Source organism: Scomber japonicus, chromosome 10 (genome assembly GCF_027409825.1).
Source record: "Scomber japonicus isolate fScoJap1 chromosome 10, fScoJap1.pri, whole genome shotgun sequence".
Classification (NCBI taxonomy): domain Eukaryota; kingdom Metazoa; phylum Chordata; class Actinopteri; order Scombriformes; family Scombridae; genus Scomber; species Scomber japonicus.
This window is the reverse complement of record NC_070587.1, coordinates 3,724,991-3,739,464: the sequence shown is the minus strand read 5'-3', so window position 1 is coordinate 3,739,464 and position 14,474 is coordinate 3,724,991. Positions and strand designations below refer to the sequence as shown.

At 38.1% G+C, this 14,474-nt stretch overlaps 1 protein-coding gene across 1 annotated transcript; it reads right to left on the bottom strand.

Annotated features, from left to right (window-relative positions):
- Positions 1–4,268: 4,268 nt before the first annotated feature.
- LOC128366193 (beta-1,4-galactosyltransferase 3-like) lies at positions 4,269–13,391 on the bottom strand. The gene is made up of 6 exons (XM_053326875.1): positions 13,118–13,391; positions 9,626–9,861; positions 6,515–6,702; positions 6,297–6,419; positions 5,326–5,430; positions 4,269–4,446 (listed from the first exon to the last, which is right to left on the bottom strand). Exons 1-6 carry the CDS (start codon positions 13,389–13,391, stop codon positions 4,269–4,271), a joined length of 1,104 nt encoding a protein of 367 aa, XP_053182850.1.
- Between the last annotated feature and the right edge of the window lie 1,083 nt (positions 13,392–14,474).

Genomic DNA, 14,474 nt, shown 5'->3' with positions numbered 1-14,474 from the left:
TAAGTATGAGTCTGACTCACTCAAAGACATCCTTCATGTAAAGAATTTAGGTACTCTCCAAACTCTTTTGGTTACCATCAGCCTTATGTGTCACTCAGTGTGAATGTGTTTCTAAACATTTTGGTTTACTGTCAGTTTACTGTCAGATATATATTACAAGACACAAAAACAGTTGTTTGATTAATAGATTGAATGCTCAGTCTGTTAAATATGTAACACTAAAGACAAACTTTAGTGTAACAGATTTCTTGTTCTGTTCACCAAGCATGCACACATTTTCAATTTAATGTACAACAAGGAAATGCAACTTCAACTTCAATCTGTTATCCATGAACCAGTAAATGTCTAGGGTTAGTACGTAGTTACGCAAAATTGTTTCCAGGTAATTTAATCAATTGACCATGTAATCTAATCAGTCATCAAATTCCTGGGTTTATCAGCGATTAGTGCTCAAAATAGAAACTGAACTTGTCAAGAAACCAGAAGAGCTTGTTTCAGAGTTCACTGGTTTGTTTTTCGTCATCACTTCTGTACTAATGAACTGCATCAGACCCTGCCACCATCTAGGGATCCGGACCGGAGACTTTAAGACATAAACACTGCTGTCCACTCACTCATTAAACATCTAACACCAGATGAAAGTGATGAAAGTGTGGTCAATACAACCTAAATCCACTGCTGATTGTGCAACAGAGCACACATCTGAACACAGTTTTAGTGCATTTAACTTCTCTCATTAACTCATTGGCTGCCAACCATTTTCAGAGCAGAGCCCCATACTACCAGCATTTTGACCGATCTTTCAAGACCCACAGAATATTGTGTTCTATGACTATGTAAACACCGAAAGTACCAAAAGAAAGAGAGAAAAACATAATTGACGTCAATGGCAGTGAACGGTTGTAATCAGATTGACATCTATAGACAAAAGGTTAATTAATGGAATATTTGGGGAAATTGGCCTCTTTTTTTGAGAGCTAGATGAGAAGATACTATTGCTATGAAACACAGCTACCTTAACACAAAGACCTGAAGCACATGGAACTGGTTAGACTGGTGATTCACAGATTCTTAAAATAAATGATTACAGCAGAGGAGATTTCATGGATTGTGTCTCTACACAGTACAAATCCCTTAATGACAGAGCAACAGAAATACAAAAACACACTTATACCTAATCCAGGATTTTCATCTTGGGTCATAATCATGTGTTGAAACAGTACTTCCCATGTTGCTCCTCCTCAAAAGAAATGGCACTGTAAGCTCAAAAGTACTGACACGCAAACCTCAGTGGAGATTTGCAGCCTACAACATTACACATAAGGATAAGCGTGAGTTTCTTTGTCAACAGCTGCAACTGATGTGGGTCTGGAGCAGTTCATCATTCAGTAAATCATAACCACAAACTGAGAGCAAGTGACAAGTGTGGTTTCCTTTGCAGATTGAAGAAAGAAAGTGGGTCTATTTGTGCTGTTTGCATGGTGGTATTTCAGTGCTCCAAGGGACTACGTTAAGACGGACAAATGTTCAGGGCACCAGTTTTTTATTTATAATAAAACAATGTGAAAAAAACAAGTCTGATAGCTTTACCTTGTCCTCACCCTGACTAATGAATATTCTGTGTCTGTGTGTGTGTGTGTGTGTGTGTGTGTGTGCGCGCGTGTGATAGCAATAATGGGGTAATTTAATCACAAATACATGTTAGAGGAATGCATGTGCTTTTAAGAAAAACTCTTTTATTGTAATTTACCACTATGATTTTCCCTTTTGATTTTTTTTTAAGTTGACAGTAATCAGCACGTAGCTCTGGCAATATTTTATAATCATAGTCACTGTCTGGTTATTCCATTGCTTTAAATAAATGGAGTATAAAAACCTGAATTTATTTTACTTAGATGTTATGGATCAAGATTTCTAACTTGTCTAGAAATGTATCACTGAGCATAAACAACTGGCCTAGTCTTATATAGCATAGATGAAAGACATACCGCTCTTTTAAACAAATTAGCAACCAGTATGGTCAAAGAGCATTCTTTCATATCATCAAATCATCCATTATTAGTTGATTTATAGATTTAATTTTTTTGCCAAGATAGTCATTTTAAAGCCATTAACTGCTCGTTTTGCTCTTATGGACAGAAAGGGACTAACATACACATAACGTTGGTTATTTTAAAAGCTGATTTAAGACTCTTTTTACCATAAGAAGAGTCCTTACTGAATGACAGTACCAGTTTGGATCCCTCCCCATCATAAAAAGGCCGCTGCACAGTTTACACAAGCAGAAATGACTGTTTTCATTTTTGAGTGTAGCGCCACTCAAAGGCTCTGCAGCAGAAATGCATGCTGCTAAAATCCAACATTTAATTCTGGGAGTCTGTATTGATTGATTGAAAACCTGATCGCATCTGTAATCACTTATTTTATGTGGGCCATAATTTATTATTAAATACTTAAAAGAAACTTAGCATTGTTGAACAGATATTGAAAGTGGACACAATATATTGAGAAGGATGCATGATTAGTATGTATTGTATTGTATTGATTTTTTGTTGTTGTTGGTTTTGTTCAAACAGATACATTTAAGGGTTATTTTAAAAGGTTAAACCTATACTGGAAAGAAATGCACAAGGCATCAAACCATCTTTAACACTGTTATATTATTTGATTTCAAAACTATGTGTGTAAATTTAATTTTTCTACTTTTTTTGGTATCTACAAGTGTGTATTATTGTACCTGAAGGTGTACTGATACGTGTGACAACAAAAGTAAAAGATAAATAAAAGGTTATTAGCTTATTTAGAAAAATATCATTAATAAGGATGTTGGATTGGATGGAATAAAGTGTAACAATCCAGCTTAATACCATAGTCCTGCATTACTAAAGTACAGTTAAATCAGCTGGAGAGTTAATGGAAAATGGCAAATTGTGCAAAGCTTGAGGTGTTTAAATTCTTTTCCATTATGAAATACCATCTGAGGTGTCTCCAGTTTTATCTGCTGCATAATAATGACTTCAAACATACAGCCAGAGTCATAAATAACTATATCTAATATCTCCAGTGACAAGAAGAACAAGGAGTCCTGGAACAGATGGTACGGCCCCCACAGAGCCCCGAACATCATGTAGCAAGTCTGGGATTACATGAAGAGACATGCTGTGGCAAGTTCTCCAAGATGATTGGAACAACCTATCTGCCAAATACCTGAGAAATAAAAAACTGTGTGCAAGGTGTACAAGAAGAGCTGGTGTTGTTCCCCTTTAAGATACAAAACAAGAGGAAAAAAATTAGTGATATACAAGAAAACAAAAAAAAATTAAACACATTTAAAAAAAAAACTGACAGCATTTCTTTAGAATAACGAGTTTATTAATGAATTTAAGGCCACTCTGGACTGTGCAGAATAATTTATAAGGTCTCATTGCCCTTGGTTGCTTCAGCACTACTCTGTATTAACTGCTTTCTGTTTTTGAGCTTAAAACCATCAGGTCAAGTATTACAGAGTAAATGATGGAGACAGAGTGCATTGTGACTTGGGGAATATAAGCTTCCCTCGTACATTTTGCTCAAAATGCCCCAACTCATATCCTCTAATGAGAAACCTTTGGTCTATCATTTGATAACTTGATGTATAACAGCATCTGTATGATAACCTTTCCAAAACCAGGACCCAAATGGATAGGATATGTGTGCTGTTATGTCATAAGCAGTAATAGTAATACACAAATCTGTCAAGTTCCTTCATTCATTACTCGTTATAGCAGCTTCACACACTCAACTTTGATAAAAACACAGTATTCTAAATTAAGTAAGGTACGAGTGAAAAGACAAAAAATAAAGAACAAGTTTCTAAGGCATCGCAAGGTTTAAACAGCGATCACAACGCTGTATATATATAAACTCACAGAGTCCAACTTTAACCCTTCACTCTTTGCTGTGGCTCCCTTGGAAGAATAATGGTTGTGGGGTGGAGAGCCGTCACCTAGAGCAGACTGATCATTTCATGTCTATTGTTTTTGTTTTCAAGAAATCAAGTGTTAGATCACCCAGATGACTGTCTCACTCTCCGCAGGCAGAGGAGAATCTCTGGCTGAGCATGATGTTGATTCTCTGCTAAATAAATTCTCCACCAACACATGAAAGAAAATTAAAACCAACAACAACAATAAAAAAACCCAAAATAAAACCCAGGCCACCACAGAGAAAAAACTCCTACAGCATGCACTGAGAGGATTATCCCACTGAAGTAAAAGCAGAGTGAAACATCAAGCTTTGGCAGGTGGAGGTGGCTTCGGGGGGTTTGGATGTCGACCGGTCTCAGTGCCGATGTTGACAGTGATGTTGGTGTAGAGGGGCAGGTATCTCCGTGAGATTACCTCATAGTCAACTGTGTTCATCCCGTCCTGCTTCCAGGTCTGACGCGTCCTTGCAAGCATGTTGAACCTTGAGATGGACGACAAACAGAGAACCTTTCCAACTTTTTTTCTTTTACCTGTTGGTATACTGACACTCTGAGCTGAAGTGGCTTCTTCTGCACTGACAGCAACTGCAGCAGAAGCTTATAAGTCTTATAACAACATCATCACTGATATTAAAGTGTGTAATAGTCAAAGCAACCAGGGGCACCAGGGTGATGTGTTTGATTATAAGAGAGAAATATTTAGACCAGACTGTGTCAGCTCCTGTAATCAAATACATATATAGTGAAAATCAGGGGAAAGTCAAAGTGAAACGCAGTGTGGAACCAGGTGAGAAGCAATACAATGACTACCAACAAAATGATTCACTTGCTCGGAAGCCAATAGTTTCAAATCTAGGCAGCACCATCTTGAAAATTTCAGGTGCATGCTGGGAAAAATAAAAACATGGATTCTAGTTATATGGGCATGAGGCAGAGCCATGGGTGGAGCCATGGGCGGAGCGGGGAGGTTGCTATGGTTGCGAGGGCTGGATCTCAAGGACATTGGTCAACCAACCTGTCAATTACGACGTAGCCACGCCCTAATGCATACCCTGCTTTATCGTCAAATATAAAATCAAGGAGGCCAAAATGTCCCAAATGAACATCATACTGCATTGAAGAAGGCTTTAAACTAGCGATTGAGACCATAAACACATTTTGAAAACGTTTACTGAGGTTAGAAATCAAGTGAGAAGTTGGTGAATTCTCCATTGACTTGTATAGAAACGGTCACCCCCTGGTGGCCTTTTGATAGAATGCAGTTCTAAGTTATTTCTACGTTATAAATCTGCATAAACACTAAATATAGATCTGCTACACATTTCCTCCATTAATCAAATGCACCAGTTTGTTTACTGTACCTCTTTGGGTTCTCAGCATTTCCTTTGTCCCGGTTGTGTTTAATCATCTTGTAACGGCCCACTTTTAGAGATGGACGAGTGATGTACATCCCCGCCAGAGACACCCTGAGAAGACAAAACACAAATGTCACCCTTTGATACAGTCAGACTGGATCGACCTGAGCTCCTTTTGTGGTTCAAGAGCACACAAACATTCATCCAGCTTCCAAAAAAGTCAGAATGTGATCATTGTTCAATCAATGTTTAAATGCATGATAGGTAATTTTGTGCCCGTAGGGGTCTCTCAATTAAAACAAAGGAGTTTGTTTCTCTTATAAGTTAAAATTCAGACGTCCAGTGACTAAAATCCTTCACCCAGTTAAAATATATAGTTTAAAAAAACAAACTATAAGACAACCACAATGCTGACACGTTTGAAGGGGATATGATGCCTGCCCAAAGTGAAATGTCATTTTCAGACATTTTAATGCTGAAGAGTTACATATTGGGCCTTTAAGTCTGATTTACTTGTGATCAACTGGAATGCTTTAGGTTAGTGGTTAAGTATGAATGTTATATCAGAGATCTACAAAAGCGTAACTTTTACATCTTTTATTATTATTATTCAGGAGGAGCTTACTGGAAACATTCATGAAAGTCAACAGAATTTATACCAAATCTAATAAATTGCCTTCATCAACGAAATGTCAGATGAGGAAAGGGACAACAAATATGAAGATGAAAAAATAAGTCTGCAGGGTGCCGACCCTCATTTCTACTTAAGGCTTGCAGCTCGAGGCTATTGTAGCCTCTTCTTGTATAACACACACAAATCTTTGATAGAGCTGTTGGAGATCAGGTTGCATTGTAGATAATGTAGGTAACCAATTTTGACAAGGTGAGAAGACAAGAAATATTTGAGTCTCTGATTCTGCTGCATTGATTTTATATACGAGTGTAAGGGATAAACAGTGGAGAATTCTCTCTCTCACCTGACTCCAATATCATCGTCCTCTCCGCCCCAGCCCCAGTAGTTATTGGGAAAGCCATTCATTTTGCGGTAGTGCAGTGGAGTCAGAGCTGACACTCCTCCGAAGTACATCTTGTATGGAAGCCTGGAAAGGATTATAGAGAAGGTGTTTCAAAAACTGTGTTTGTCTGTGAAGAGTTAACTCATTAGTGGACATCAACAGGTGAAAAAAGGACATACTTGTAACCAAACTTGTCCATGGCGATGGCTGCGTGTTTGGGGTTGGAGTCACAGATGTATGTGTTGCGATCGTCCTCTGGAATGAGGTCCACATCATGGAAAAAGAGGCAGTCCCAGTCTTCGTCCTTCATGGCCTCCCGGAAACCCACGTTCATCAGCTTGGCCCTGTTAAAAGTGTACTCCCCAGCCTGCAGAATGAACAGACACCATGTTAAAAAAAATACTTTAACTTCTTTTAATCAAGAAGTTAAAGAATGATGAGTATGATCAAGTGAGATGATTTCGGAATTACCTGCAGACCTTCATGAAAATATATCACAATATACTGAATACTGATACTGGAAGAACAGATTCATATTTAGCTCGCTCAAACATAATTTCTGCTTATTACTGCTATAGTTTTAATTCAGTCAACAAAAATCCAATGATATGAATACAACAGCCAACAATAAATGATAAATACGGATGTACTGCTCATCTCTACCACAATGCAACTGTTTCATCATATTTTTCAAGCCTTATTCAAATGTTAATTTCCTGTTTTCATCCTAAAAAATAAAATGCTGCACACTGATACACTGTTTAAACACCCTACTAGGTTTAGAAACAAGACAAATCATACAATGTGAAATCCCACAATGTGACTGCAATGATGAATCCAGCTCAAGGAGTGATGATAAAGTGCAGAGGAGTAAACATTAATGAAATGTCACAAGCAGCTAAAGAGATTAAACCCTCAGAGCCACTTCACATCCACAGCACTAACGTGCTCTTCCAGTGAGCGTACACTAGAGGACGCTCTTCATCTAGCCTGAACTGTAGTGAATGCTGCACTGAGGAGGTTCACTGCTTCTGTAATGAACTATATATACAGAGAAGATTGATGTAATTCTCACCAGATGTTCCTTCATGTTGTATTCTTCATAATCTATAAAATGTTCCACTGGACCATTAGCTAGAAATCATTTGAAAGTCTTGTTCTCAGCCTTTCTCATCCAGCCTGGAAAACTTTACAGCCAGTTTTATTTGTTGTAATATACCGTCCTCCTGGCCCATATGCCCAATTAATCTCTGACTTTTCAGAGTTTTTATCAAATTTAGTCCTCAGTACTGATAAAGTAATTATAGTAGGCGACTTTAACATGTGAATGAACCCCTCACTGTTATAACCACACCCTCGACCTTGTTCTGACATATGGCATTGAAGTTGAACATTTAAAAGTCTTTCCTCATAATCCTTCTTTATCATTATTCAATAATGTTTGAATTTCTATTACTGGACTATACGCTGTTAGACAAACATGTTCTTACTAGATGTCTGTCTGATGGTGTTGTCACTAAATTTAAAGAAATAATTCCATCAGTACTGAACTCAATACAACAGAGATGACTTATTCTGACTTTAGTTCCCCCCAGATTGACTGTGTTGTTGATGGTGCTGCAGACTCACTGAGAACAACTCTGAACTCCATCTCCCCTCTAAAACAGAAGGTAATTAAACAACAGAGAACAGCTCCATGGTACAATTCCCAAACTAGACAATTAAAGCAAACTTCACAAAAATTAGAAAGAATATGGCGTTCCACTAAATTAGAAGAATCTCACTTAGCCTGGCAAGACAGTCTTAAAGCATATAAGAAGGCCCTCCGTAACGCCAGAGTCGCCTACTACTCATCACTAATAGAGGAGAATAAAAATAGTCCAAGGTTTCTTTTCAGTATTTTGGCTAAACTGACAAAGAGCCACAATACTACTGATCCATGTATTCCTTTAACTCTCAGTAGTGATGACTTCATGAGTTTCTTTAATGATAAAATGTTAACTATTAGGGACAATATCAATCACCTCTTGCCCTCAATAAGCACTGATTTATCCTCTAACACAGGAAACTTGGAAATCACTGTTAAACCTGATACTTATTTAGACTGTTTCTCTCCAGTCGACCTTATAGAATTAACTTCAATGATTACTTCATCCAAACCATCAACTTGTCTCTTAGACCCGATTCCAACTAGGCTGCTCAAGGAAGTATTTACCTCAGTTAGCATTTCCTTATTAGATATGATTAATCTGTCTTTGGTGACAGGTTATGTACCACAGTCCTTTAAGGTAGCTGTAATTAAACCACTTATTAAAAAGCTGACTCTTGATTCAGAGGTTCTAGCCAACTATAGACCTATAACTAACCTCCCCTTTCTCTCCAAGATCCTTAAGAAAGCAGTTGTGTCTCTTTCTTCATAGTAACAGTTTATTTGAGGATTTTCAGTCTGGATTTAGAGCTCATCATAGCACAGAGACCGCACTAGTAAAAGTTACAAATGACCTTTTAACCTCATCAGACAATGGACTTCTCTCTGTCCTCATCCTGTTAGACCTTAGTGCTGCCTTTGACACTATTGATCATCAAATCCTGTTACAGAGACTTGTACATTTAATTGGTATTAAAGGAACATTATTAAAATGGTTTAAATCGTACTTATTTGATAGATTTCAGTTTGTAAATGTTAATGATAAATCCTCCATGCAAACAAAAGTTAGACACGGTGTTCCTCAAGGCTCAGTGCTTGGACCAATACTATTCTCCTTATATATGCTTCCTTTAGGAAACATTATTCGGAAACACTCAATAAATTTTCATTGTTATGCAGACGATCCTCAATTATATCTATCAATAAAGCCAAATGAAATCAACCAGTTAACTAAACTACATGGATTAAGGACATTAAGGCCTGGATGACCTGTAACTTCCTGTTATTCAACTCAGAAATTTTTTTTGGAGTCCTAACGTTATATTTTGGCAAAAACTGATAGTCCGGAGTAATATTCTGTTTTTTGATTAAGTTGTTATTAGATTTGATTGTTTTTTTTGGAAGTGTTTGGCTCAATTGTGTTTAAGAGTGCTCTATTGATTGATATGTGAAGAGGTTTCGGAGCTTGGGGCTCAACTGCTTTTACAAGTGTCCCTTCTCATGGCATTTTTAAGATAAAAGATAATGATTAATCGATAACTGATCGTTAATTTTCCCGATGATCGACCAAGAAAATGTATTCAGATGCCCATCCCTAATAAGGATTAATGTACAGTATGTGATTTCTGTGTGTTTGTTTCACCTGATGAATTATATAAATCCCGTAGTTGAGCTGTTGCCGCTGCAGAAAAGGGTGCATGTGGTAGAGCAGGAACTTAAGGTGAAGCTCTCTGTGTCTGTAGGGAATGATTATGGCCGTCCGATGCCTCGCCTTACAGTCAGGTGGCCTGTAGCGTCCTCCAAGCAACACCAGTGGATTTTTACTCTGAACATCCGCTAGAGTGAGCCCTGACGGAAAGCTGATGTGGATCGGCCCACCTGCGAACAGAAAAAACGGCTTGATGTCACTGTTGACTAGATGTAAAACATCTAATCATTTAGATGTGGAGGAGTTGTGTCACTTTAAGGGTATTTGGATTGGTATTGGTATCATCATTTTTTTAATGATACCCAGTCGCAGTGCGGCTTTTCTGCAGGTGAGGTGGATTGTGGATTATAGGGGAGAACGGGGTTGGTTATCATCACATTCATCAGATCTCGGGCCCTAGAGGGCGCTGTTAAAAAGTTTTGGTACTGAAAGTTTCAGAATTTAGCTGAGATGTTACTTCAGAGATCATTTCTGGAGTAAACTGCTTCACATGGAGGTGAAAGGACATTTAGTGTTTTATATCCAACTCTTCAGTATTTCTCCTCTGGGCTTTAACACAATAAGTTTATAATAAAACAATCATTACCATCAAAAAGTATGAAGAGAGAGTGATAGTTAGGTAGTGTTTTTTCTTAGCTACGTTAAAACATGTGGTTGTTAGCTTTGTTGGTAGCAAAAAATCCCAGTTGGGGATGTTTGTGATGTTGGTTGTCACATGTTGGCATATACATATACAGTGTGGTATATCTAGTTCCTTCTTTCTTTAAAGATAGCAAAATGAGCAGGAACATTGTCAGGAAGACAAACAAGAGCCAGACTCCTCCAAATGTAAAGCTCAGGACAGTCAAATGTGAAAATGCATAATATTATTATATATAGGACAAAAATGCATGTATAGGAATGACTTTTCCTGTTTATGTTCTCTTGGTGCAGGATGTGTTGTTGTATTTCAATTAAACTATTAAACTAATTTTACATACTTTTTTAAGAAAAAAAATGTTCTCCAATAAAATAACACTGGATTGGTTGTTGGGGCACAAGACATATTTGACGGCCCATATCTTTTGAACAGAATCAGGTGAAGGAGAGTAAGACGACTCCATTCCTACCTGATATTTTAGGCTTTCATTACAAATTAAAAGGAAATTCATAAATCATAATTCAAAGGAAAGTAAAAAGTAAAAAGTGTGACTACCCTACTCATTGAAAGGTCGTAAGAAACATGATTTATAATGTTGAGGATTTATACATCATATTTCATCGTATTTATTTAAGAATGTAAATACACATACACTTATGATGGACTCTGCCTGGCTTGTCCTAAACATATTGATGTTGGTGTGGTTATGGCTTACTGTTATATTACTCTTTTGTGTTCATTGACGTGTTCAGGAGAACGTGGGTGTGGTGGTCAACCAGGTTTGGAGCACCTGGACCTTTTGCTCATATAGGATAAAGGGTGTTGTTTGGGCTCTCTCTCTCTCTCTCTCTCTCTCTCTCTCTCTCTCTGTGACTCATCCTTTATTACCCTTGACTGGAAAATCATTTTCAGTCAGCTGTCAATGCACCCAAAAAAACGATACCCCCCTGTAGTATCATGTTCATTTCAGGCCAAGTCTGCTTGCATTCTTCTCTCTGTTTGTCTCCCTTAACAAACTATACCTGTTTTTTTTTGGAGGGGGGGTTAAGAAGAGGGACATAGATCCAGCAAGCCAAGCTCCTGGAAAAATAACGTACTCCTCCTCCTCACACATCAGAGCAGAAAAGACATCTGCTCTACAGGCATCAATTGATCTGTGTCGTGTTTTGAAACTGTTTTTTTTTAAGCGTACAAGCAACAAAGCAACATAACTAGAAAAACGAGTCAGCTTCAACCACAGAGATAACTTAGGCTGGTATGACGTTAAAACATCAGTGTGAGACATTGCAGTACTTGTACAGTTTCAGACCTTTCATCCAGTGCAGCACACCAGCAGATACATACAGATATACATTTTTTTATACCTTAATAGTGTATTTCATGCCACATTGATGTTTATTATTATCGCATCAGCTGAATCTCTGTTTATGTCTACATGTATTCTGTTTTGTGTAGTAACCTATAGGCCTACATCTGCAAGGAAGCATTCAAAGACCAGCAATAAAAGAGTGCCATGTCATTGTGTGTGTGTCATAATCAAGTAATTGATGTATTCATAACATTAGAATTAGTGATTAAGAGTTCATTCATCTATCCTTCCTGAGGTCATACGTTTGGCATTCAGTAAACCAACGCCTCTTTTACATGTTTTCTCTCTTCCTGCTTTAGTGCTTTCTCTGTGCTGTTTTGCGTGCCTCTACCACATCCTCCCACATTACCGCCAAGTCTTCACAGATTCATTCACAGACGCTACTTAACCATCAATATCATCTGTATAATAAACCAGTCTTTCTGCTTTCGTTTACTCATCTCTCCTGATTGAACGTTCATTAGTTTTTTCTTGTTGCGTAACATGCCTAACATGTTTGTCAAGTGTATCACAGACAAGCGCAACAAGAAAACACCAAGCAGTATTTAGTCAGTTCCTGGTAGTGCCGCGTCCCATCAACTGTCATTACTCGAGTGATGGCTCATCTTCTTACGCTTTGAGTGCAGCTGAACAGGAGTCAACACTTCACATTTTTATTCAAAATAAAACTATCTTTCTTACCTCACAGAATGGGGTTTCAGGTAATTCCCATCTATATGACCTAAAACCTCAGACCTAAAAACAGCAACAACTGGCTCACACCATGAGTGATTCTAGGATCAGACCTTTAGGGGTCTATTACAGTGCATAATAATAATGGATCAGAATAAACAATGACAGATTTCTACAGAGAGGACTCTAAGATAGTTAATGAACCCTGAGGGAAAGATAATGACAGAACTATCTAAAGTATATTAAACCTGTTCAAATAAAACCATTTGAACCTGGAGCATAATTGTTTGTCCCATTTCTAATAGATGGGCTCACAAAAATAATTAAAGTTGTATACAATCATTTTTAGGAAAAAAATACAATAATAATTTATTTTATTTTTAGGGGTGCTGAGATGAAATTTAGTGGTGCTTGAGGACCCATAAAAAGGGTCTAAAATCGCCCCTGGCTCACGCCATGAGGGGAGCGACTCAAAACATAAAACATCTGGAGAAGTCACTAAAGTCACACATTTCCAAATTAAAAAACTCAATTACGACATGACGTTTGCAGAAAGATACTTAACTCACAAGGAAGCGCTGAGCTAACAGCAAATCAAACAATAAAATGAAGGGACAAAATGAGAGGTGCAACAGTAAGATGTAACTCAGGAAGCTGTGCTTGTTTGTAGATGAATGTTGTGAGATTTTAACATGAGTGATCAACCCTCTATCAAAATCTAAGCAGGTAACTACAGAGCACTCACCTATCAGAGGGGACGTCTTAGGGCAGTAGGACATGGCGTCTCCATGACCGTGAGGTTTGGGTAGGTGGGAGAGGTTGGCATTCACATCCCCTCCAGTGATGTTGGCTACTGAGTGGTTACGGTTCGACAAACCAGTGGCGTTGGACTTACGGAAGAAGTGCATGAAGTAGGTGACCCTCTTCTGGTAGCCCTCCAGGGACAGCAGAGCCATGACCATCAGCTGGATGCCCAGGAACATGAGCAGATAGCGCCATTTGGACTGGAAACTGACCATGGCGAAGGCTCTGCGCTGTCAAAGCGAGGCAGAGGCAGAGCAGCTTGGTTCAGCTGTAAGTCAGGCTTCACAGGGCTTCACAGGGCTACAGGTGCTGCAAGGACAGACCCAACCGGTAAAACCATGCATTGTAATAAGAGCTGCAGAGAAACTCTTCGGTGTTAAACGAGTTCTGTGAAGAGTCAGTGCTGTTTAAAAAGTTACATGTGGCCAGTTCTGTGTGTTATTTCTAAATAACTACTTTTTAACTTTTCTTTACTCTCAATTCTGTTATTTTGATACCTGATGACTGCAGACAAGTAGAATAAACTATAGATAGAACATTTAGATTTAGATTACATTTAGAATTTAGGCTACATGAGAGATGCATTTGTATGATTATTATCATCAGAGCTCATTACATTGCAACTTAAGAAAAACACAAATGAAGAAAAGATCTTCACCACTTACAGAAATGTGAGTGAGTAGTACACAACGTCTGACTCCAGGGGGCCAAACCTGAGGATGTTAAAGCTAAAATAAGTTACATCACTGACAAGAATTCAACTTTAAACTTTTAGCCTATTTTGATATCACATATGTGTGTTGTTCTTAATTTTGCCAACTTTACAGTGTAAAAAAAAAAGTCTCCTTTTGTTGCTGCTGCTTAATTCAAGTTTAAGCCTCAATTAATTGTTTTGTTGCTTATTGCGTTGTAAGAAAATATTTCATCCAATCTTTATTTCCTTCTGAAAGCCGACAATCTTAAGATTTAATTACATTTGTCCTCCAAGTGGAACATAACACCAACAGAGCTGTAATTATCGACCTGGGACTGGCCAAATTCTTTAAACACGGTCTCAGCTCTGCCGTTAACATGGGGAACGAGGCCTACTCAGCCCCTGAGGTGCTGCAGAGGAGAAGCCAGTGGGATCAGTGCTCAATCCTCAAATTCCTGGCTTTGTCAGCAATAAGATCTCAAAAACTGAACCTTTCAAAAAACCAGAAGAGCTTGTTTCAGAGTTCACTGGTTTGTTTTTCTTCAACACTTCTGTAGTAACGAACTGCACCTGACACTACTGTCCACTCTGGACTCCACTCACT